The sequence below is a fragment of the Microtus oregoni genome, unplaced genomic scaffold (genome assembly GCF_018167655.1).
Source record: "Microtus oregoni isolate MIOR12 unplaced genomic scaffold, Mior012 000000F_ref0000247, whole genome shotgun sequence".
NCBI lineage: Eukaryota > Metazoa > Chordata > Mammalia > Rodentia > Cricetidae > Microtus > Microtus oregoni.
The window spans coordinates 76,306,950-76,333,248 of NW_024543059.1; the positions used below are offsets into that span (position 1 = coordinate 76,306,950).

The window sequence follows — 26,299 nt, forward strand, 5'->3', positions numbered from 1 at the left end:
CCTGTCAGACACACCCAATCTCCCCCTAAGCACCTATGGCTTCTTTCACAGTCTCTGTCCTGCAGTGATAACATTATCCCTTGGTTCCGCCCCCTGGCTCCGCCCCTCCCAGAGTCCTGCCCACCCCACCAGCTCCAGCCTCTATTGGGCAGCGGTTCGCCTAGGCCCCGCCCCCTACCTCCATAGCCCCGCCCTTGTAGGGCTCCTCCCCCTGAGCTTGGGGCGGGGCGAGTGGCTGACAGGAGGGGCGGGCGGCTCCAGCACTTCTGGCGCCCAGGCCGGTGGGTGCGCTTCTGGGGTTCGCGTCCGCGCCGGGCTGTCGAGCGGGATCCCGGTGTGGCCAGCGGCGGCCGTGCTGGCGGGCGGTGTCAGCGGCGGGATGTGTTCGGCCGGGGAGCTGCTGCGGGGCGGCGCCGGCAGCGGGGAGCGCGACGAGGACGGGGCGGCGCCGGCAGAGCCGGCGGAGGAGCGGGAGCCCCGGGCGAGCCCGCGGCGCAGGCGGCGGCAGGACGAGGGCGAGCAGGTGAGCGCGGGCGGCGGGCAGGCGGCTGGGCACGCGGCGAGCAGTTGACGGGCGGGGCCGGGCTCCGTGGACATGCCCTCCGGTGCCGCACCTGAAAACCCCGGGCAACTTGCGCTCCGTGGGCCCTCCGCTAGGATTCAGAGCCCTGCACGCGCCCTGGACGGTGTGGGCGGCCGGCCGGCACAGCGGGTGGGGAAGCATGTGTCGGTGCCTGCCGGGGTGACACTGGGACTCTCCCGTAGCAAGTTTCGCAGCACCACCTAGCAGAGCTCAACTTCATTTTAGAAGTGAAAAAAGAAAATCACCAACGCGAAGGAAGCTTTACTAAGAAGCCAGACATAATAGAGAGAGAAACTGGGTACTTTTAAGTTCTCTGAATTTGATCTCATTTTGAACGTAAAAATTGAACTCTATGTAGGACGATTTTTTTTTATAGGCAGTTACAGTAATTAGCTCCTCAAAAATCTTCCCAATAAGCAGCCCTTTAAAAATCACATAAGTCAGACCATACTACTGGAATAATCAGTTAATCCGTGTCTATTGCCATCACCCTCCATTTTTGTCTTTTATTCTCACATTTCAAAAACTCTAGTATCATTAAATAAATCATCAACTAAATACATTAGTAAAATAAAAACATTTCAACATATTGAGAAACAGATATAATGCAGTGTGGCCTTGAGCTTGGTCACCTTGTGTGACAGTATAGGAGCTAGTGAAAGAAGCAAATAATTGGTAGCTAGGAGATCTTGCTGGCTGCCTTTCTGGTGGCATTCCTATCCAGCTGTCCTACGCCTGACTCAGTAGATGGGGTCTTGATTTCTTCTTACTGTAGTTGCTCAACTGGAAAAAAAGGGCCACTAAAACTCCTTTTCCCAAAGGAGATGTAGGGATGGTTGTCATGACATCTGGGAGCTACTTCTCTGGACTTTACCAAGACGATGACATGGACAGCATCAGGAACTCTAGTCTTACTGGAACTGTCAGTAGAACTAAGAAAATGGTGAAACAAAAGATTAAATATACTAGGGAAGAGATACCCTATCTCATACCTGCTTGCTTCCGTGTGTTGTGAAATTTCCTTTTTCTGCTCTCTTTAGACATGTTACTTGTGTCGTTTTATTTTGGCTACATTATTTACCTGCACACTCACTCACAATCATGGAGAAAACACACCTGAAATCTTGCCATATCTGTACCTGGGGACCTCTTATCAGGAAGTCAGAATTGGTACAGCCCACTGATGCAGAAAGCAAACTTTTGTGAGCCATCATAGTTTGGTAACAGTATCACAAAGCCTGTTTTCTATGTGTTTTATTTTTTTTTTTTGCAACCGGCAAATGAAATTTAGAAATCTATGTAATGTCACATAGAACTATCTTTAGACATACAATATCTGAAGGAGAATACAGTTGACAACTATAAAACATATTCCAACGAGACATTTTGATTTTTTATTAGGGAGATAGTTCCTTGTTCATTTTTTTTTTGTTGTTGGTTTTAAGGGTGCCAGGACTCCAGATTACAAATGGGATAATTGTGGAAAATTGCTTCTTACATTATTTAAAGTTTACACTGAAAATTTCCATAAAACCAATAATAGAAACCAAAATGGTGAGACATGATCCAAGTATCCTGATTTCAAGCTAATTAGTTTGAAATGAGGCAGGGGCCATTTTCCTGCTGTCTTTCAGCTTAGAATGTTCACTTCCTCTGAAGTTCAGAGTCTCAGCCTCCTAGAAGTCAAGAGGGGACTGAAGGCCACAGCCCTCCTGGGTGGGGTCACTGTGGTTTGCTCCAGAATTACCTCGAGTGTGTTTCTCAGCTTTTTGCCCCTTCCTAGTCCTGTGTGTTTTATCTCATTCTGTTTTCTGTTTCCTTTTCTGATAAGAAACAGGCCCCTCCCCCTGGGTTCCTTCCCAGCCTCTAGTCTCCGAAGGCTTCTCTCCCATCCTTTACAGTCTGTCCTTAGCTCATACTCTGAAGAAAAGCTCTGGCCCGAGTCTTTGCAGGCAGGATGATTGACAAGGGAAATAAGGTTAAAATCAGGCAACCTTAAGAAGAAAGCCTTGAGAAACAGTAACTGTGCCTGGTTAGAAGTTCAAGCCAAGCCTCACAGAGAGATAGGCAAGAGGGAGGAGCAATGTGTGCTGCTCTCCGGGCAACTGAAGGGACTGGGCATGGCTCTACCACGTATGTTGATAATTGCGTTCATGAGACATGATCCAAGTATACTGATGACAGTGACCACGTGGTGGTTTTATGGAAGATAAGTGCCCCACTTGATAGCTGGAAGGCTAAAGCTCTCTGGGTTTTATTCTGTGTCCGTAATGTCAGTGGCATTTACTTTATTACAGCGTAGATTGCTATTCACAATATCCTGAGATGGCTGTATTTACAGGAAGACATTTTATTTATTGTACAAGTAATGTGTACTTCAGAAATTTAAAAAGTGTGTATGAAGAAAACAAATGCTGGTAAGGAACTGGTCCAATACCCTGAAGTCAAGCACTTGGTGTTACCGTAGTGCTGTGTTTTCCCTTATGGATCCAAGTAGGCATCATGTACTTTAACCAAGTTTTCTATCCGATTGCATAGATTTGGAAGTTGACATTATTTCCCATGTCGGAAACGTCCCGGGAAGGAATGATTTTTTTCAGAGCTCCCTAGTAGTCTGTTCTCCTAACAGTGTTCACTTGCGGCTTCAAACTTTCTTAAATAATGCTGTATAAAAAAATCCACTACTAATCATAACACTTCTGTGCTGGAGTAGATTCCTAGAAAGTGGAAAAAGTAGGTCAGAGAGTCAGACTCCTAGAAGTGACTTGAAGCAGCCCAAAGAATGCACTTTTTTGCTGTCTTGTTTGGTTTGTTTTTTTGTTTTTTGAGACAGGGCTTCCCTGTGCAGCTCTGGCTGGCCTGGAATTTATAGAGATCCACCTGCTTCCTTTAAAATAATGATGCTTCATTTCTGGTTTTTGCCTCGTAGGAGGGTTGAGAGGACCACACAATAATAATGTATGTAAAGTACTCCTAGAGCGGTCCTTAGTATGTTAGCTAGCACACAAGTGAGACCTAATTGTCAAGTAAGCCAGAACTGAAAAGCAAGCCGACAAGAGTGGTTTTTAAGATTTTCCACTCCTGTGGTTAACAGGGAGCCTAGGCTGAAGCTGCCCTCGAGTGGCACCCTCATTTGTGAGCAGTAGGTATCATTGTTTGCTAGGATTTTGATGCAGCTAATCTGAAGTAAGGTCTCACATTTGGCCTCTCCTAACAGATTTCTCGGGTGGTGTCGGTGCCGTGACCACAGACCACACTTTGGCAAGGAAATGGGGGAAATATAAGCACACCAACCCGCAGTATGCGCAGTACTTGCCCTTCAGCCATGGTATGAGGCACAGATGTATGTAAGGGAGGAATTTAACACTTTGTCCCTCAAGTGTCTATTTGAACTTGCGATAAAGCAAGAGTCCAGAGGCAAGGCGGGCTGACAAGGCAAGGGGTTTGCTCCTGATCCTATTAGTCTGTGCCAGAGCAGAGGAGAACCCCGGGTCTCTAGACTCCAAAGCCAGTTCTCTTATCTTAGACACCGTCACCGTCATGGAGAACAGTCTCTGATAGCTCTATTGCTTTCCCTTAGATTATTTATGTAGCTCAAGACTTTGTCTATACCCACATTGTTTCACACCTCTTAGAAGCAGTTTGCAAACAAAATTGTGCTGATGCTGAGTTTAGATGATCGATAGTTGTCAACTGAAGACAGTGTATATAGCCTTGGGATCCATGTGACAACGTGTTGACAGTTCTGGTTGTTGATACATAGTGTCGTCGGTGCTATAAGGTATCCAGTAGAAGTGGCCAGGAATACTGCTAAACAGCCTGTGACGCAGAAAACAGACCCCTTGGGATGACTAGTTCTGACTGACAACATCACTGGATTAAGACAGAGTAAAGTAGGCGTATACACTTGTAATCCTAACCCGGATGCACAGTGTTTCAAGTCATCTTAGACTGTGTGGTGACTGAGACTGTATAGAGGAGGAGGAATGCCTGGATTAGTAAAACACACCTCTGGGCAGTCTGCAAGGTCCCAGGCTAGAGACAGATGGCAAAGCTCTTACCCAGTGATCCTACAATGGATTCATATTATGGTAACACTGGGAGGTAGGTAACACCTCTTCCTGTATATATACTTCTTTTTCTGCTCTGGCTGTCTGGTGGGAACTGTTCTCTGCCATACCCTCTACCCTAACTCTGAATCCATGAGCCAAAATAAATCCTTGCTTCTTTAAGGTATCTAGGTCAGCAGCTTTGATCAGAGTGCGGGAAAGGAAGCAATACCACCGCAAAGGTCCTGTCTGGCTTAGAATGCCAGCCATGCCAAACCCTGCTCAAAAATTCGAGGTGGGGAAGTATGGTGCTGTGTGAGGTGTAGGAAGTAATTACCCTGATAGTCTGTCCCCAAAAGAGAAGTAAAAATAACTTATATCTTGTCCTGAAGTCTATATTCCCAGCAGATAATCCCAACTGACCACTTATTTCTGTGTCTCTGCTAGCACATCTAAAACTTGCCTTGCCTCCTCCACATTCTTTTCTGTGATCTTCCTATTGGTTTCATTGCCCCGTGGCCGTCTGTCCCCTTCCATTCTCCTCTACTGCATGCCCTTTTCCACTTCTCTGCCTCTTCTTTGTGGTATGTGGTTTTTACTGTGATAGTTCTAAGTCTGAACCCTGGCTTCCCTGCCTTATTAACCTGAGCCTGATGACCAGTTTCCTCGTGTGTAATAGGTATAGTGCCACCCACCTCTTCAGTGAGATGCTCTTTATACGAAATGCCCGGCACACAGTAGGTCTTCAGTAAATATTAACTCATTTCTACTCCACATTTCCTCTTTTTCACCTTTCCCTCGGCTCTATTCTTATCCGCCTCAACGAATCACATTATACAACTGCATTTTAGTATATGTTACTCTCTACTTGATGGAAGTAATGTTACCTATTGAATAAGTACTACAATTTTCTGATCTAAAAAGTTAGATAAATTGTTCCATAATTCTCTAAGGAAAACCTCACCAACTTAAATTTTTTTTTAAAATAAAGATCTTAAGTTGATTTTTTTTTCCTCTTTGTATGTCACTAATCTTTGACAGGAGAAGGAATAACCGCAATAACATTTTCTCACTTTCCTACTTGAGAGAAATGATCAAGCAAGATGAAAGGGGTGGTTGAAGACACCACGACTGTCAGGATGCCTCAGGGGGCATAAGTAGAAACCTTGGCTTTGTCTGTACCTCTGCACCTTAGTCTGCTATCTTCAGGTTTTGTTCTCTCTGGGCTCACAGTCTTATCTTCAATAGCAACCATTTATCTGCAAAAACGTATTACTTATGGTGTGTGTGTGTGTGCGCGCGCGCATGTGCCTGTGTAAGGGAATGGGTAAGATGTCTGAAAATTAGCTTAATTTGAGCAGATAAACTGGATTTTCAATAAACTCGATATAAAATGTATTTTCTACTCAGCAATCTAATTTTTCCCTGCATCTAAAGGGCTTTTCTGTTTTCATTTAACATCATTAGCATCTGTCCTTAATCTTGGCCTAGGAAGAGGAAATGGCCGGCCTTGCCTGTGCCTGTGCCTGTTTTCCCACAGCAACAGCTGCAGCTTATCAGCATTCTGATCAAAAAGAAAGCATAGTGCTAGTGCTCCGAACTTTGGGGAAATGAAGAACAAAATCATTGATATCTACTGTTGAAACATAAGCTTAATTGAAGTTTTGTTATATTTCCTTTGATGTATTTCTCTGTAATTCCAGTTTTAGGGGATAGTTTTCATTCTTCCAATTAGTAAAAATTATTTTAATCCCTTTGATCATATTTTCACCCACATATGTGCAGACTGTCTACAGAGGTAGAGAATTTACATCTGAGATCTTGGGTGTTACAAATTTCCTCAGTCTTTCTCAGAATTTCTCATTCCATAGTTTTCATAGGTGAATTTTCATATAGCAGAAAGCAACCTTGCACTGCTATGAACTGATAATTAGAAGAAAAGTTCCAGTGTAGGAAAAGTGACTTGAGCCAGTTCCTTCGTAGTGACTTCTAACTTCTGTGTACACTACCTGTCGTATTTCAGTAATGAATTTGTTTTTCATCATATAACCACCCTCTTCTACTACAACTGTGTTACTCTCTTTGATAACTATCAGTGAAGCTGAGCATATTTTTGAATATCATGTTATTTTGCATTTGCAACTATGAATTATGACTTTAAAGCCATTGACTACAATTAGATAAAATTAAAGCTAAATAAAAATTCTAGTATTTTTCAGCTGATAGTAATTTTAAAGACTACTTAAGATCCAGCTTAATAGTTTCAGTGACTTTTAGCTATTCCTCAAAAAGTCCGTGTATCTTTATTGGCTCTATCTAGTTGAGAGGGAGATGAGTATAAAAGAATACTATAACTTTGCATATGGTGATAAATGACTAGCAAACTATAAACACTGGACGGTTATATAACGTCAAGTGCTATGATTGGGTAAAGCTTTATAACGTTAGTGATCATAAATCTGTATCATTTTTACATTTGTAGGAAGCGAAAATGTAGCATGTGCAGTAAATATGAAGCATATCCAGTCCCGTTAGAAATAAAAGAACTCAGAAATTGGGTGGGTAGGGAGCTAGGAGAGGATCTCGGAGGAGTTGGGGGAGGGGAAAATATGATCAAAATCTATTATTTGAAATTCCCTAAGAACAAATAAAAATATAAAAAAAAGAAAAAAATTAAAATACCAGAGTGACTTTTCACCTCAATTATCAAGGAATAAAACAAGATGAGTGGTGTGGGTGTGAGTTCATAGCAATAAAGTCCAAAATAAGAACATTCTCCAAGAGAAACAAGTGAGTCCAGTCTTCTGGTGAGAAACCCATTTCCCACCACATCACAGTCACAACAACTCAAGTGCACAGGAAAAGGTGTGGTCATTTTCCTTAGCCCAGGTCTGTAAGGTGTATTATAAATCATAAGTAAATTTCATATTTAGTGATATGTCCTGTCCCCTTTTGAATGCATTGATCAGTGTTACAGTGCGTTTAACAATGTAATGGAAACAGTGTAACCATTGTGACAATTGTGGATGTTTCCACAGTCCCGTAGAGTCTGTCTTTAGCTGCTCTATATTTGCTTACTGCTTTAAAACTCAGTTGCTCTAACAACCTGGCCATATACTAAATAAAAGTGGACTTCTCCTATCCACTTATATTGAACGTTAATTGCTTTAGAAAAAGACTGTACTACAGAAAGTTTTCTGCATTCTGTCTGTTGTTTGTTTTTGGTTTTGCTTGCATATTTTCCCTTGGTGGCTTTTCATCTCTCCAATCAAAAGTTCAGAGTGGAGTCACCTACTGTTTTCTGGCCCTGCTCTAGGCTGGTATCCACATAAAAATATTTTTAAATTTTTCCTCTAATTAATCTAGCACTACACATGGGGTGAGGGGAGACTAAACATAAAGGTACTAGTCGATCAGTGGATTATAAGATCTGTGAAAAAATAAAAGTGGAGAAGGTGGCTAGGGATGACGGACGTATATGGGATTGTTGTTTAGGATGAGCGACCTCAGAAAGGTCCCCTGAGGTGATGGTGGACACGCTCAGAGACCTGCTCCGCTGTGCTTTGCTTCAACTCCCTAGTAGGGTAGAATCGGTCCAAGGCTCCCTTTTAGCGATTGTGCTAACATAGCTCCCCAATCCATGTTCTCAATTTTTTTTCCCAGACATCCTTTTGCTTCTCTGTATTTTATTACTATTTTACTCATTTCTACTGTAGCAAGTTCAAATCCTTCTGGGGAAAAATCCAAGGATAAGTAAATTATGCACATGTTTTAATTAATATGATTACCATATATATGCGCCATAGTGAAGGACAGGGGCCAACTCTGTGGAGTCAGTTCTGTGCTTCCAGCTTTGTGTGGGTTCTGGGTTGAGTGCATACTGTGAGGCTTGTTTGGCAAGCATCTTTACCTTCTGCATCATTTCCCAGCCACTGGACTTGTTTTAGTGTTTCTCTCTCTCTCTGTCTTTCTCTATCTCTCCCTCCTTATGTATGTGTGTATGTATGTATGCGTATGTATGATGTATGTATGCATGTATGCATTTCTTAAGGGACTGGGAAGACAGCTTAGTAGTTAAGAGAGTTTGCTGCTGAATTTGGTTTGGTTCGGTCATACCAACGTATCACATTGGTCACATTGGTGGCTCACAGCTACCTGTAACTTTAGTTCCTGGGTCTGATCCCTTTTCTGCCCTCAGTGGGAACCTACACACATGTGGTACACACACATTTAGGTGTAAACAAGTCACATAATAAATCTACTTTAAATCATCTCTTGAGAATTATAACCATAACTCACTCATAATGCATTTGTTAGAATTTTGTTTTGTTTTTAACACCTGGTTATAACTTTGGTAGCAAGGAATTTAAAGGTTTGATTCCTTGTTGAGAGAAGGGGTGAGGGTGAGAAAGAAGATATGTTATTTTGAGTAAAGCCCATTTAAAAAAAAAACCCAGAGAATATTTTTCAAAGCACTGTAACGCTCTTTATTGGATTGAATTCAGAATTTGTTGTCAGAATGTTCCTGTGTTCAGTCCTGGCTGATACTCGGGCAGTCCTGCAGTGTGTGTTAGACTTCAAAAGTCTAATAGCACACAGCTTGCCTATAGCATCTACATGATGAGCAAGTGTCTGAGATATAAGTCCTAAATAAGTTTATTTAACAAATAGCTGATAAGCCAAGAAAGGCAGTGGAAATTAAATGACATGGATCAGATTTAAATTACAAGAGCTTTTTTTTCTGAAGAAATGAAATTTAATAATTTTCTCTTGACTGTATGATATGACTTAAGAAACAAATCATTTTAACTGTTAAGTGGTGGAGACAGAGACATTAGGAGGAGTTCAAGGTCACACTCAGCCATATAGCCAGGTAGCATACCACCTTGGGCTAAATAAGACCCTGTCTCAAAAAATGCACCTTCATCATACATACTATATCAGCATTAATAATATCATTAAAGTAGATGAAATCTCTATCGAGAGAAAGTACGAAGTAAATAAGATCACCCCCAAGTACATGAGTTTCTAACATATGTCTCAGAAGGAAATGACTTGGCGAAAGTAGAGCAAAGGATGAAAGAGGAAGATGTCGAGAAAGAGCAGCAGACTTTTCAGTTACACTTCAGACAGTGCAGTTCGCTAAAGCAGGGTTTCCTGGAGAGAAAAACAATTTGAGAGCAAGTGATTGAATGAACTTGTTGTATTTGGGGTTCCAGGACATCTGCTAGGAAGTGCTGAATTTGGGGTTCCAGGATCTGCTAGGAAGTGTTGAACTGCAGTTGAGTGTATCAGTCAAGAACCCTGGAGAGCTGCATGGGCTCAGCAGCAGTGCTCTGAGCTGCCTCTTGGGATTAGGAAGGCATGGGCAGCCATGTTTAACTATGAGGATCTAGATGTGTGCCTGCCTTTCTTTACAAACTAAGCAGCATGGTGACAGGGAGTTGCTTTGCATACCTCGCTGCGCCTGCCTTGCTTGTGATGTGTAGTGGATCCTTTGCTAAACTGGAGCAAATTGACACGAGTCAGGATTGTGAATCATCAGAGTTAGTGTTTAGCAATCCAAGTTAGGTGGTACTCAGGTACACCAAGAGCCAGGGTGGGGTTTCCTGGAAGAAAGCAGCCATCAGTCAATCTGTCAAATTCATAGCGTCTTGTCTGCCTCAAGCAGAGCATAACACGTCCTGCATAAAATACCAGGCAAAACTTGCCATGAAGAAATGTTTTAGTTTTGGAATGTTACTGTAAACTGTGTGTCTAAGCATGAAGTCCCCAGCTTCATCATTCACCTAAAACAATGAATAGACTGATAAACCAGCTGACTTTATTTTATTTACATGTGCTATTTTCAAACATTTTTTCCATAAGAAATGCAATAAATCCATGTTCTTTTCTTTTTAATTATTCTCTTAATCATTCACATTAACACACAGAGTAACGAGCTTCACCATGGCCTATGAATATCACATGTATATCCTCCTTGCTTCTCATTTCTTCCTCACTCCCACTGTCTGTGCCCCTGCAGCTGGTCTCTTCTGTCCTCTCAGCTAGTCTCCACTTCTGCTTTTCTCCGTTGTCCTCTCTCCTGCCTCTCACGATTTCATCCTCCCTCCTCATGATGCATTTTCTATTTGTGAGACTTACGCATGAACACATACACAGATCTAAACCTAGCCTCCCCATATAAAGAAAACATAGTATTTCTCTATCTGGGTCTGACTTACACCCTTTAACATGATGGTTTCCAACTCCATCTATTTCCTATAAATGTCAGTTTTAGTTTTCATTTTCCTAATGACTATAGATATTAAATACTTTTTCATTTTTTTGCTATATGCATTTTTTAAAAAAGTATTGTCCAGTCCATTTTCCCATTTATTGACTGATAGGTTGGGTATTTAATTTTTGCTGTTCTTTTTATACCCTTGCTATTAATCCCTTCTGATGTGTAATCCACCAAGATTTTCCCCCCTTATCAAATTTTACTTAGAGTCACAGTAGCAGAAACAGCTGGCCGTAAACTTACTTCTTAGAATTGTTTTTTACTTTATTCTAAAAATTCTGGTAAGTTATGCTTTTATTTTCAGTTGATTCTATGACTTTTTAAATTGCCTGCCTTATTTCTTCAGTGACCCTTTGGTCATTCAAGAGTGTTTTGTTTGTATCTAAGATTTGTACACTTTTTGTGGTCCGTGCGTGTGTGTGTGTGTGTGTGTGTGTGTGTGTGTGTGTGTGTGTAGGTTTGCATTCACATGTGTGGATACTAGAGGTCCACATTGGGTGTTACTCCTCTGGACAGTGATCTACTTTGTGTTTTGAGACCTGGAGCTCAGCAATTAGACTAGGCTGGCTGGCCAGAAAGAACCCATGGAACCACCTATCTCCATTTTTCCAATGCTGGAGTTACCAATAACTCCTGGCTTCTTATTTGGGTACAGGGAGCCAAACCTGAGTCCTCGTGCTTGCCCGGCAAACACTACCAAATGCCCAGCTTCCCAGCCTGTCTGAGATCTCTGTTTACCAAATGCCCGGCTTCCCAGCCTGTCTGAGATCTCTATTTACCAAATGCCCGGCTTCCCAGCCTGTCTGAGGTCTCTATATACCAAATGCCCGGCTTCCCAGCCTGTCTGAGGTCTCTATATACCAAATGCCCGGCTTCCCAGCCTGTCTGAGGTCTCTATATACCAAATGCCCGGCTTCCCAGCCTGTCTGAGGTCTCTATATACCAAATGCCCGGCTTCCCAGCCTGTCTGAGGTCTCTATATACCAAATGCCCGGCTTCCCAGCCTGTCTGAGGTCTCTATATACCAAATGCCCGGCTTCCCAGCCTGTCTGAGGTCTTGCTTCCTAAGGTGTCTACTTTTGTGCCACTGTGATCTAATAAGATACAAGAAATTATTTTAACTATTTTATATGTGTCAAAGCTTGCTTTTTGACCTAGACTGTGCTCTGTTTTGAAGAAGAATCTGTCTTTGGTTACTGAGAAAAAATGTTTATCTTGTATCTGTTGGATGAAATACTCTGAAAATACTTGTTTAGTTTGATACGCTCTAATCCGACTGATATTTCCTTGTTGCTTTTCAATGTTAGTGACCTTACTAGAGGTGAGAGTGGCAAATTGGAGTCACCCTCTGCTTTTGTATCTAGATCCACTTGACCTTTATATCCATTATGTCCCCTAGTTGTTTGCCTTATGAAACTGGAAACCCCAACATTGGGTGTATTTACTCACAGCTGTTAAATGTTCTCAAGGAAGTGTCCTCCTTACTAATAAACAGCAACCTCCTTTAGCTTTTCTTAAGAACCTTGTAGATAATAATGTACCCAAAATATCTACTTTACCAGGTATCAAAATAACTGTGCCAGCACGTTCAGGGTTTCCATTCACTTCACAGTTTGTTTTTTATCCTTCGACTCTCAGTCTGTGGGTGTTTCTTGGAGACAGCAGATAGTTGAATCTTTTTATTTTTTGAGATTAGTCAGCTAGTCTGCATCTGTTGATGAGTTCAGGCACGCCACTGACATTTATTTCCCCTCCCCCTTGGGAGAGCTTTGCTAATTCCTGTAATTTTCTGGATGTTTTTCTTATTAGATTGTCTGTTCTTTACTCTCTCCCATGTCGGCATTAGGAGTTAGCTACTTATCATGTTGGACATGATGGATTCCTTCCTAGCTCTCATTAGTTCTTCGGCTCCTCTTGTGAACTGTGTTCTTGTGAGAGAGACTTTCTTCCTTCTCTCTGTGCTTCTCGTCCAGGCATCTTCTGCAGTGTTGGCTTATAGTCACGAACTGCCTTTCCTTTGCTTGTCTTGATATGTTCTTATTTATCTGTCCATTGTAAAGAATAGCCTTGCTGAAAATAGCAATATTGGTTGGCAATTATTTGCTTTCTGGCCTTGAAATGTAACAATTCCAGACTTTTTTTGGCTTATGGAATTGCTGACAAGACATCTGATACTATTCTGATGTTTTTGCCTCTGTTTGTGACTTGGTTTTTTTCTTTCAGTTTTCAAGATATGTATTTTTTAAGACTCACTGTTTTTACTTTATGTGTATGTGTGTATGTCTGTGAATGTATATGTCTGGGGTGCATTTCCTGTGTAGGCCAGAAGAGAGCATCAGATACTCTGGAGCTAGGTAACAAGCAGCTGGGAATCACCATGATGTAGGTGCTGGGAACTGAACTGGAGTCCCCTGGAAAAGCAGCAAGCACTTTTAACCAGTGAGCCGTCTCTCCAGTCCCAGATTTTTAATTTTGATATCATGACCATAACATGGTATAGAGAAATTCTAACTTGGTCATGCATGTTTCTCACGTTTGAATGTTGTGCCTTCCTCTAAATTTGAGAGATTTCCTGCTATAATATCCTTGGATAGATTCACTAGATCTGTAGTTAACCTCCTTTTAGAGTTTTTAGTTACCTCAGGCAGGCGTTAAGTTTCCCTGCTGATGTTTGAATGCACTGTTTATTCACCCTGTCCTCCATCCCCAATTCTTTCCTCATGTAGCCTTTCCTTGGCTTGGCCAAGTGTGAGGGTGATGCTGTTAACTGTGTTTTTATTTCAGTGCGGTTTGTCCACAGGCCTCAGCCTCAAAGCTTTCAGCCACCAGGGTTCTTGTCAGCTGATGAGACCTGCTGCCAGCCTGTGGCAATGGGCTTCCCTGCCTGAGCCAGTGTCCTCCCATCTGCACCCTTCGGCTTGTCAGTATTGACCCTAACTCTTCCAATTCTCTCTGATATGATCTGAGGCCTATGGAGTCAGTTTTTAACACTAGCTCCTCTCTCAAGATGGTTCCAGGTCCTGTGTGTCATAGAACATGACAAAATGGAATTTCTCTCCACCACTGACCCATATGCCAGAGAAATTACTGCTCACCAAACCCCACGAGTGGATCTGAGGCTCATGAAAGCTATGGCCTTGTCCTGAGGGTGGGGCTGCCCAGCCTGTACCTGGTTTACCTTCTAGAGTCTTCTATTTCCCTCCCATAGCTAAGGAACAGCATGGAAGAGTGAGTTCATTTTCACTACATTAACCGTCCTGGCTTTCTGGTCTTTTCTGGTACCTTTTGATTCCCCTTGTGGGTTTCCCAAGCTCTTCCTTTACTTCTATCCCTGGGGCATGGTCTGTCTTTCCGTATTCTGACTCTGCTTCACCAGCCCACAGAGAGACAGCTCCACCTGCTATCTCACACACAAGCCCTTCATTCATTCATTGTACACTTTTCTTTATCTACAGGGTAGATACCTGCAGGTTCTTTAGTGCTTAAATAATGAAACGCTATTAAAACCATTTTCCCCACCTAGTCCAGTGACTGATAACTTAGACACTTCTCTTAGTAAGAACTGCACAGTTATTTCAGAACAGAAAAGAGCTGACCAAGTCACTAGACGCGACAGAAAGAGTGGTGCACACGACAGAAAGCCTCTGTTGCACAGGATGTAATGAGCAACTCCCAAGCCTCGCTGTATGAATAATATTTGTGTAAGTTTTTGAAAAATTGTCAGACTCATAAGTACTGTTGACTTTGTTGAAACAAATCCCACTATAGGCCTTAGAAATTAATGAGAAAAGAATTTTAAAGAAACTTAATTCTAGCAACAGCCATTCATGTTTCTGAATATTTCTTTTAAACACCCCAGCATATTCTAAAACAAGAACGACAGAGCTTATTAACATCTGTCCAGCTGTACTTCCTTGGCCTAGGTACAAACTGGAAAACTCTATTCCAAACTTTAACAGAAGAGTATTTACAAGCCATAGTTTTTAAAAATCCTTTTCAATAGATTATGCTCAGACCACCCAAACAGCGGCACTGTGCTCTGAGGGGCTAGCCCTCGTCTAGACAATGTTTGTCCATAGCTTCTAACTCTGCAATATCCTTACCTGGTTTTTCTCTAAAGGGGAACATTGCTTGCCTAATATGAATCTGTTTTAGTTCAACTCAAGATTTTTTTATTCTTGATATAAAGAATATATCTATAGGCATAAAAAGTCTATGTTATAGTACAAAATCCATGAGTGCTGTTGGATGTTTTTTCCTTTTTCACTCTTTGTGGTCCCATCACCCAGCTCCCTAGTAAATAATATGCACAGAGGCTTCTTCTTAATTTATCCCATCTACCTTTTGTCTCTGGGCTTTTTCCTTTTCTTACTTGTGTATATATATTACTTTCACTCTTAGTCTGTGGCTGACTAAATGGCTGGGTGACTGGCCCCCTGCATCCTCCTCTCCTTCCTTTTCCTGCTCCTTGGTCTCTCCTCCCAGATTTCTGCTTCTGTTTAGTCTCTCTGCCTGACCTGCCTATCCTTTCTCCTGCCTTGCTATTGACCGTTCAGCCCTTTATTAGATCAATAAGATGACAGGCAAAGCCTCACAACCTCACAGAGTTAAACAAATGTGACAAAAGAATGCGACACACCTTTGCATCATTAAACAAATGCTCCAAGTGTAGCACATCTTAAAATAATATTCTACAACACATGAGTGGGCCTGGAGAGATGGTTCAGTGGGCCAAGCACTTAGTATACAAGTGAATTTGGATCCTCAGAACCCACATTCTAAAAAAAAACCTGATAAGAAGTGTATACTCCTGTTGTCTTAGCATTTCATACTGGAAGATGGGCGAATGAGACAGGAGAACTGCCAGAATATTGTGGACCAGTTAGCCTGGTATGTGCAACAGCGAATACCATGAGACACACTTTCTCAGACAAGGCAAGGGTGGAGACTTGAAGGTACCCTCTGAGTCCCATATTCATGCCATGCACTCATGCACTCTTACACAAACACACGCACAAGCATACAACAAAGCATGCACATGTAAATAGGAAGACGAGATTATAAATTGAAGTTTAAACAGAAATAGTAGTATATTTAGGAAGGAGGGTATAAGTAAAATATTTGGATCAATTCCCATGAGAAATTGGATGAACAGTTTTTGAGAAGCTACTAGAAGAATTTGGGAATGTGGGGAAAGTACTAGGAACCATGAGACATGCTCCTCTTATAACAAGGTGACTGGACCCAGTACTTACCAGCAACACATAGCAGCCTAGCATGAGGAGTGGGGAGAATGGAGGTCCTTCAGGAAAAGTGAGGAAGAGCAGTGTTTATAAACTCATAATTGCTGCGATAAACTGGGGTTCTAAGTTGCAAGGAGAAAATACAAGCCAAAAGAGCTAAATGTGTAAGCAATTCAGAGGCTTTCAACATTCGTAACTCCTTAGTAGAGATTGCCATGCTCATCTTCCCTGTACATATAATGTTCTGTCCTATTGCTGCTTTGCATGTCAGTCTCCTCCCGAGGGGGTAACAAAGCATTTTTCAAATCAAGCTTTCTTCTGAGAGATTGAGTGGAATATGGAATAGATTTGGATTAAGTGGAAGAAGGAGACTTCAGTGTAAAAGGCCTTAGAGAGTGACTCCCAATTTATTTTATGATGTCTGTAGGCAGCGTCACCATGATCATTGGAGCTCATTCTGCAGTCTTAGCTCTGAGATATTCTTATGTATATTGCAACAAAGTCAAGAAGCATTTGGTGGGGAAGGGATGATAGTTAGCTCTGGTTAACTAAATTCATTTCTTTCTTGACTGTATATTGTTAGAAGACTGGAAAAAATACCAATCTGATGTTTCTAGTCTGTTAATTTTATTTTTTGTGGCAGACAGGATTGAATTTAGACTACTTTGGTGAACTCTACCACTGGTTTATGAGACAGGTCTCATCAAGTTGCCCCTAAAGACCTTAGAACTTGAGATCCTCCTAACTCATCCTCCTGATTAGCTGGGATTTCAGACCTGTGCAATGTTCCTGTTTCTATGCTTGGTCTTTGTGCCAATTTCTCTTGCTTTTTTGTTTTTATCTGACAGACAAGAATAGGATTAAGGTTAGAGAATAGTTTGAATTTTTTTTTTGTTTTTTTAAAGAAAATTTTAAATCCTGACCATATCATAAATCTCACAGTTGAGTGAAATATGATAGCCAGCCTCATATAAGGCCATTTAAAATTGTTTTACTAAATAAAATTAATGAAAATATGTATAGCTCAAAACTGTCAAAAACTGATATATTAAGGCCATTCGAATATCAATGATGACATGATTGATTTTATATTGATAAGAAGGCCTTAGGAACATGGTCGTTGGAGCCATGCTGCCAAATGTAGTGATGAAGTTACACATACCCTTCTCTTCGATTTCTTCCTACTTTGAATATCAATACAACTTAAACTTTGACCCATGAGCACTAGATATTTAACAAATTTTACTTTTATTAATGACTGTGTTGTAAAATCAGTTTAAAACTTCATTTCAACATTATCTATTTGTTATTTTTCAAGCTTAACAACATATTTCATTTTTGAGATAAAGAGAAAATGGAAGAAATTAATCCTTGCAAGTAATTAAATATTGAAGTAAAGTGTTTTCTTGTTTGTCAGTAGATGACGAAAACTATGTTCTCCAACTAAGTAAAGGAGCAAGGCCACAGAGGATTTGATTGTCTTAAACAAGATTGTGTGCTGGAGACGATCAAGTTGTTTTCTATGCTACAAATAAATTGACCAGCCCTGCAGAAGGACAGATAGGATAGCAGGCTCTCTTTGACACAACAGTAGGTTCTCCAAAAGAAGCCTGTGCTACAATTCCACACCATCTGGCAAACTGAAATTGCAAGTTGTTTTAAAGTCCTTTCAGTTAAGCTTTTTATCTTTTTCATTTTTATTTCTTTTTTGAACCATGGAATATAATAGAAGGCACTTAAAAACCTCATTTTTTAAATATAAAGTTAATATTTGAATATTTGTATTTCACTAGCTCCCTTCTAAATTAAATTTTATTCAAATTAAGCCAAAATACAAAAGCATTTTATAACTTTTAAAAAACATTTCAACCTAAAATATGCTTAATACTAACTTCTTAATACTAACATCTTATACCAGATTGCTTTGCCTTTGAAGTTACGGTATAGTCATTTACTTAATAAAGTATTGACATCAGGAGTATTTGTTGAATTGTTGTATTGGATCAACATGTTTTTGAAAGGAATAAGGTGACAAATTGCTGAATGTAAGTGCCTTGCTTTTACTTGTCTTAATGTGTATATTTTTATCCTATAAGAATGGAAAGAAGATCGTCTTGACACAGAACATTCTTTGTTTAATTCTGACACCTGAAATTTTTAGTTTCTATGGAACTCTTTCCAATAACAATATATGTTATTGATAGAAGATATTTTAGTTATACAAAATGGTTCTTTTGCTTTGAAATTTACCAACAAGTTTTATTTAAGATCTAGAATACAATTCCTAAAATATCAACTTTTCCAAAAACTATGGCTGCACAATAATGCATTGCCTCTATCATGTTAGAATGTGCATTGGACCCAAGTACAAAAACCAGGAAGCAAGCCACCATCCTTCAACAATTTGAGCAAAGAGAGAATGAATGCCTACGGAACAACAAAGATGGATTTGCGGAGAATGGACTGTTTACGTCAATCAAGCACCATTATTTAAAAAAAAAAAACAAATGCATGGGTTTTCAGCTGTATGCATTAAGTTGAACCTTTGGCACTAGGAACCAGGGCATCCTATCATGTAGCGTTAACATATTAGAAAACCGTGTGGTGTCTAAGGGATAGAACCACCAGCATTCAAGCGGTGTTGTCAACTCGGCAACAAAATGTTCTACTGAATTTCTTCTTTGTCTAATCACTGTATGCACTGGTAGCAAATTTGAAATTAGGAAAGGAGCCAGGCACTCCGTTTATTTTCTATTTACAACGGAACAGGAAACAAACTGAAACATAAGCCCAGTTTTACACTGACAGTTTTGAAGAACATCAATTATACAATGAAAGGACTAAACGGAAGTGTTTATAGATACCAGACAATAGTGAGTGGTCAGTAGACCTTCACAGGGCTTTGCATGGTACTCAGCAGAAGCCACTTTGTAATCACTAGCAGTAAACAGGCAGAATCCTTTGCCTAGAACTGTAGGGAATCATGCAAATAGCCCAATGGTAATGCAAGGCTTTTCCTAAGGGGCGTATAGGCCAACATTACCCCAGTTCTCACAAATAACCTCAGTAGGTGTGGTGCCCCATAGATCTACGACATTGGCGCCTGGGGTGAGCCAGAAGGATCTCAGCATATCGGGGCCTCTCAAACTTGTAGAGCAGCTGAGTGCCCGGCATCACAATGAAATGTTCTCCTTCCTCCCACAGCTTCATTAACTGCAAATGCCTCATTATCAGCATTTCCCTGTGCCCTCCTACAATTGGCATGCTCCTCAATAACGGCATCTACATTCTTGTTAGCAGGGAGCTGGAACAACCACTTCCGCCTAGTAACCAAGTCCCAGCCCTCCACAGCCGTGGTTTTAATTCTTCAGGACTCTTGTCTTTCACTTCCATTCTTTGCTTAAATGCCTCCTCACTCTCCACAGCGGGGTCTGCCCGCGCTTTTCTTCCGAGGGGGCTGGGGGAGACTCGGGCACTTCGCTGGCACTACCACCATCTCTGTTGCCCGGAGTCTTCTGCTTGTTCTTCCTTGTCTTCCACACTGAACCAGAAGGGGGCTTCTCAGCAGAGCAAGCCACCCCCATCTTCCTGGGAGAGTGGATTCAAGATTCTTTGGCTGTGAACCAGCCGACTTCTCTCCTGAGGCAGATCCCCTCAACTGTATTTCTCTGCATGTTGCTTCAAGTTGGCTTCTTAAAGTTGTCTTCTTCAGCAGATTGGTGTCCACAAGTTTGAGAAGCCTGCTTTCTGGAACGCATTCAACCCTGTTTTTATTCCAACAGACAGTCTTCCTTCTTTCCCTTCCAAGGACTCCTAGTAATTTCCCAGATGGAATCTTACAGATCTCCTAGGATGGTCTGGAAGGATGTGTTGGAATACAACTGGTATTCTGTAAACAGGAATGGTTCTGCCCCCAGGGTCAGATCTCATGGTCCTTATTGTGTAGCAAACTTAGATTTTCTGATGATGACTTGCAATGAGAATCCAAGTCTTTCCGGCAGCCGACGGTTGATCACTGCTGTTCCTCTAACCACCATCTATACTAAAATGTTTTAACACACAAATTTGTGTATGAAGTTTAATCTGTTAAACACAACTAAAGGAAAAATAGGATGGTTTGGAGATTAGATTCCCGTTAGCCTTCCTTGGGCTTAATGAAAACTGAATCAATTACTAACTAAAGAACGCGGTAGGATCTACAGAGCAATAAAGGGAAATTGGCTGTTTAGTAGTATATGTGAGAATAATGAGAAGGAGCAAAGAGGGCTTTAGAGGACTAAGAACTTCTGACTAAATAGATTCCCAAAAGTCAAACTTTCATCCCCTGAATTTGACAATCATATGATAATAAATTTTTTAAAAAATACACTCAAGATTGCTTAAAAGTCCAGACTCATTTCAGAACACCTGAAATCCTCTGGTTTAGCCTTATAGAAATTGACCTTCAATTTGCCATCAAAAGTAACTAATACCCACAAATAACCAGTATCAAGCTTTTGGAACAATAAGGAACTCGACAGAGTTCCCTTCCCTGCAGAGCAATAGTTAACTGGTGAGATACTAACCACAGTAATAGTTTAAAGTCTAGAGTGGTTTTAAAGGGAGCTGGCAAGTGCAGAAACATTTACTGTGTCTTCATCAGAACAGTGTCTGTGGCATTTGAGCGACACCCATGCAGTCATCACCCCTCGTGGTGCTGCATTGGACTCTATTCCCATCTCCAATCCAGAGCTAGAATTTCACCTGAAAAGTGGCTTTCCGTGTTTCTTACCCCTTCCCCTTCACTCCCAGCTCCCTTTATGGAACTCTTTTCCGTGTAGGCATGACCAGTGGGAGCAGGCCTCTTCAGCCAGCCCCCCCTGAGAAAGGGACTATAATTCATAAAGGGGGCAGACAAAAGAAACAAGCAGCTTTGATCATTGCTTTACAACTGCACCACGCTGGACATGTCCACACACACCTTTAACCCCAGCACTCAGGAGGCAGAGGCTGGCATACGACAGCCTGGTCTACATAGTAAAATCCTGTCTCAAACGGAAAAAAAAATATTGCTTAAAAAATGGAGGAACCAAAGGACTGAATTCTCTTCTGAGAATTCTGAAGTTGAAAACACAGCAATCCAAATGTAGGTCAACAGAACTATTTAATCTCCAAATCTGCGGGGCAACTCCAGTCGCATCAGTATAGAAGTAATGGGATACTGAGCAGAAAGAAAGGATAGAACATTTAAAATAAAACTCCTCAAAGTTGATGAAAAAGTTTAAAGTACACATAACTCAGGCAAATCCAAGTAGCATAAACACGAGAAGATACACAGAGATGCATTGGTTAAAAGGTAGAAAGGTAGAAAACCATAAAAGCAACAGGAGGAAAACAGTTGATCACATACAAGAGAACTCAAGGAAACTAACAACTGACTTAGAAACTGTCACTGTGCTAAGTGGAGATAAGAGATTGGTTGAGAGCGAGCAGAGGCCAGTAGACCAGAACACCAGTGAAGCCGAAAACCAGTCCACAGAAGCAGCTGATAAAACTGAGAAGGTCCAGCAAGCTTTGAGCTGCCATCTACTTCTTTTCTCTTCTGTTAGTAAAGCTCAGTTCTCAAACTCTTCACAAATGCTGTCCAAAAAAATATTTCTCTTTTATTTGTGATGCGTCCCGGCATGTGTACTTACAATAAGTTTACCTTTCTTATTATAACTTTCATGGGTTCGTATTACTGAAAATAAATCCAATCTCAGTTTTTACTGAATTGATTTGTATCTTCTGAACATTTACAATATGGTTTATCTATATATTTGCATGCAGTATTTTTAAACCGCCTTGTTTTTTGTTAGCAGGCTTATGGAACCTGACCTCTTTATGCTTGGATTCTAAAATATGTAATTATTTTAAGGATTCTTCTCAAAACTCCTATTTAAAGTCTTACCTTTAATTTGTTATAATTGAGAAGGATTTTGAGGGCTAGCAAAAAGGCTCAACTGGTAAAGCTGCTTGCTGCACAAGGCTGGCAACATGTGCTCAGTCCCCAGAACCCATGTAAATGTGGAAGGAGAGAACCATCTACACAAAATCATTCTCTGGTCACCACGTGTGTGCCGTGTATACCCACCCAAACATCACACACTCATGCATTCGTACACACACACTTGCATGTAACAATAGTAAGAAATAACAGAAAACTTTTAAAGGAATTTTGAATAGGTTGGGTCACTCTTGTATTTTCGTGTGTGTCTTCAATCATGGACAAACAAGGGCTGTCAGGGCCTCACTGAGAACACTCTCTGGCAGTCCTGTGTAACCCTAAAAGGAGCCGTCTGCTTGACAAACGTTCTTCATTGGAGCCTCACACACAAAGAAGAAAGTCTGGCAGAAACACAGATGATTAATGTCACAGCGGGGAAAGCTCCATCTGTGTTTCTGCTTCGGTTTACTGTGCGTGCGAATTAGATTTTCCTACTGCAACTATGCTAGGTGTATTTCTTCATTCTCACTGCCCTTTTTTGACACTTTAGTGTGAATTCCAGTCACTACTTTATAAGCTATGAAAATGTTCTAGTCTACAAATAACATTGCCTCATTTAAATTCTTACACAAGATGAAAATAGAAGTCGGAACAGTTTTCCTCTTTGATAAACTTACTTTGAAACTGCTAAAAAGGACGTAAAGCAAGAATCATGCTGACACTCAGTTTGCTCTGCTAATGGGTTAAACTAAATGTTACCGTGGCCTTTTTCCAGAGGTGAAATATACAAACTGTTTCTGAAAACTGAGGTAGGCACCACTTCCTAGACACTAGCAATGAATGGGGATGAGGGTGTGGGTGCTCGCAGTCCTGACCGCTGCTGAGTGTAAGTCAAAGCTGGCAACTTCCTCGCCTGTCTACAGATAAACATTGCTGGAGAAATCAGCAAAGGTAGCGCTGTGCCCAGCACATAGTAGGTGCTCGGTGTCGGGACTCCTGCTAGATCGGTAATAGCGCTACTGAGATCACAGTTACCCGGGAAGTAACAAACCTCTGAGAAACATACAAGGACCCCAGACGTTCTCTGTGGGTACGGAAAGCACTGAGGCCCACGGGACCTTGCTAATTTATCAACACTGCCCATTTCTTCCCTTTGTTTGCGGTGTCATCTTTGGGTTATTAGAACCCCTATTCAGTTCACCGTAGGAATCTAATGCTTTCACATAACTGCGTTTATGAAAATGCATTTGGGGAGCATTTCCCTAGTAACCTTTTCTTAGTTGGCCACATTGAGCAGCGAGGGGGCAAAATTTAGTAATCATTAAATTTGGCTGATAGGTACGTAGTTGTCAATTGTACTTATTTTCTCCAATTTATATATATTTAAAGGATATATTACATGCATTATATATATGCAATATGTATATGCATATATATATATATGCATATGCAATAACTACAGCTTATCCAAATTTACTCTTCCTACCTCGCCATCTCACTTCACCAACTCCTAAAGGATCCTTGCTGTCGCTACACCTGGACTATAGAGTTAGCTAATTCCCTGCAGGAGTTAAGTATTACAACACCTACCTCTTACCCTGAAAAATTCAGGAACATTCATAGACTTAATTCATTTTACAAAGATATTAAAGAAAACACATATTATGTTTGGTCTGGATACTTTGTTCATATTAAAACCACAAAAATACTAAAAGTAAAATCTTAGAAACCTTCAAGTTTCTAAACTGGAAGTACAATGCGTACATAGATAACAACTGATTACAAAGAGGGTTTTTAAGCACTTTAAAAAGAAACCAAAACCGCTATCAACATTATTAAACACTAGAGAAATCAAGATATGGACCCAGAACAATTGCAAACTAAATCAAAGATTCTTCAAATACTGCTGTAGAGGGAAATAGCTTAATATCAGACAAAGACAAATTTGTATTAATGCAGTATAGTTATCATGTAGCACATAAAAGTATAAGAAACTAGCCGGGTGGCGCACGCCTTTAATCCCGGCACTCGGGGGAAGAGGCAGGTGGATCTCTTTGAGTTTGAGGCCAGTCTGGTCTACGGGAGCTAGTGCTAGGACAGCCTCCAAAGCTACAGAGAAACCCTGCCTTAAAAAAAAAAAAGTAAGAGAAACTAATAAATATAAAATTAATCGAAACAAATTACTTTCTCTCCATCTTGTGGTGTCTTTTTGGTCCTTCTGTTTGCAGAGCCTAATAGGAATCAGAAATGTTTCTAAAATTCCAAAGGACTATTTTATTGGTCAGTTTTTTGTTACTGTCATGAAATACCAAAGAGAGGCTAATTTGTACAGAAAACCCGTTTTATTTAGCTAATGGTTTGGGATTCTAAAAATCTACCTTGTCTGCCTCACCTCAGGGTAGACTGCAATCTCAAGAGCAATGGCTACATGGTAGGACGGGAATCCAGACAAACACTGAGCTGAAACAAGGTTTAAGCCTTTCCTCACAATCTTCTTGAAAGAATGGTAATTGCTTTTTAGAACCCCCATTTGGCATAACTACCCACGAAGCCCTACCTAGTAAAGCTTTCACCTCCTATCATCATACTAAAGACCAAGACCTCAACACATAAACCTTTGAAGAAACAAATATCAGAACCCCAGAAGTGGGTTGAAAACATTAAGAACTAGCATGATGTTCTGAATTGTAGTAAGACTGGGCAATAAGAAAAATCAGTACTCTTGGAAGATATTGTGGGTGAACATGGAGATTTCCCGGGCACTGACTTCTTAGTCAGTTTTCTGCCGTGTGTAAAAGTAATCCTATTTCAAAACTTTGTTTCCCCTGTTGAGATTAACAGGAAGCATTTACAGTCTCGGTAGTGTTTTGACAGGAAGCTATGCAAGGGCCCCATGTAAGCCCGCATAGCTGGCTGAGGCTTACAATGAAAGATCGCAACTAGGCATCCTCCGGACAGCTGAGCTTGAACGGTTAACATCTCAGTTTGCTGGAATGTCTTTACCAAGAGAGAGAGACCAGGAGCCCTGCTTCCTGAAACAGGAGATGGGCAGAAAGGTGGCCCTGCAAACAGGCTCTCAGAGAAGAGAAATAAAAGCATCATTCTTCGTCTACATAGGCACCCTGGTGCAATTCCAACCACTGGAGAGTGAGTGGGGGAGAATGAACTGTACCCACGTCTTACAAATCAATGGTCTAGTTGGGGATTTAGCAGTGCTAAGTCTACAAAACTCAAGAAGTGCTTTCTCGGTTCTTGAAAGGTAGGACAGACAGTATGTCAATCCCAAGGAACAAGTATTTTATTCTACAACACAGATTTATTATCTTATATTCTTGGAGACCAGGACTGTAGGGCAGCAAGGATGTGCTCCTTTCAGAGGTACTCAAAGATCTGCCCATTCTCTCCTCCAGCCTCACAGTCTGCCTACATTCACCACCCATGGCTCCTCCCTCCCTCTACCAATAAGGAACACAGCATCTTATTATGCTTCGTTCTGACTCCCTACTCTAAAGGTTCTTTTGGTTAGATTAGCCTACAAGGGAGTTCAGGATGACCTCCTTCTCAGCATCAGGGCCTTGCTTGCATCTGGAGACTACTTCTGCTGTGTGAAGTTACGTACTCATGAGTTGTGGGCGTCTTCATAATACATTATTTACTAAATGATTACCACAAGTGTACGCCCAGTTATTTGGAGAAGATGTAGTGAGAGCATTATTATTAAAGATATTTACATGTTTCTTATGTCCATCTCTTTGGTTTTTTTCTTTTTTTAAGGATGTTGAAGAATCACAAAACCACCCTGGCGAACCCATTGGAGATGACTACAAAAAGATGGGAACACTTTTTGGTGAACTGAACAAAACCCTCCTCAGCATGGGCTTCACAAGGATGTATTTTGGAGAGCGAATTGTGGAACCAGTAGTGGTCATTTTCTTTTGGCTCATGCTATGGTTCCTTGGCCTACAAGCCCTTGGACTAGTTGCTGTTCTTTGCCTTGTCATTATTTATGTACAGCAGTAAAACACTGGACATTTGGTAGCCATGTATGTGGTTGATAGAGCTACAGACTTGGGCTTTTTGAAAGCCAAAGAGTTTGGCATATTTCATATTGTGTACTGACTGTTTTGTAATTAAAGTTATAAATGAATTTCTTTAAAATGCAACTTTTTGTTAGTA

The 26,299-nt window shown here is 41.1% G+C and overlaps 1 protein-coding gene and 1 pseudogene across 1 annotated transcript; one reads left to right on the plus strand and one right to left on the minus strand.

The window, feature by feature from the left end:
* Positions 1–232: 232 nt before the first annotated feature.
* On the plus strand, positions 233–26,299 carry Fam241a (family with sequence similarity 241 member A). Its single transcript, XM_041649787.1, has 2 exons — positions 233–523; positions 25,898–26,299. Exons 1-2 carry the CDS (start codon positions 380–382, stop codon positions 26,141–26,143), a joined length of 390 nt encoding a protein of 129 aa, XP_041505721.1. The 5' UTR covers positions 233–379; the 3' UTR covers positions 26,144–26,299.
* LOC121452306 lies at positions 18,999–24,653 on the minus strand (annotated as a pseudogene).

Coding starts and splice junctions, on each gene's coding strand:
- Fam241a (XM_041649787.1), top strand. CDS start 380: ATGTGTTCGGCCGGGGAGCTGCTGCGGGGCGGCGCCGGCAGCGGGGAG. Junction 524..25,897: donor GGCAGGACGAGGGCGAGCAG/GTGAGCGCGGGC, acceptor TCTTTTTTTAAG/GATGTTGAAGAATCACAAAA.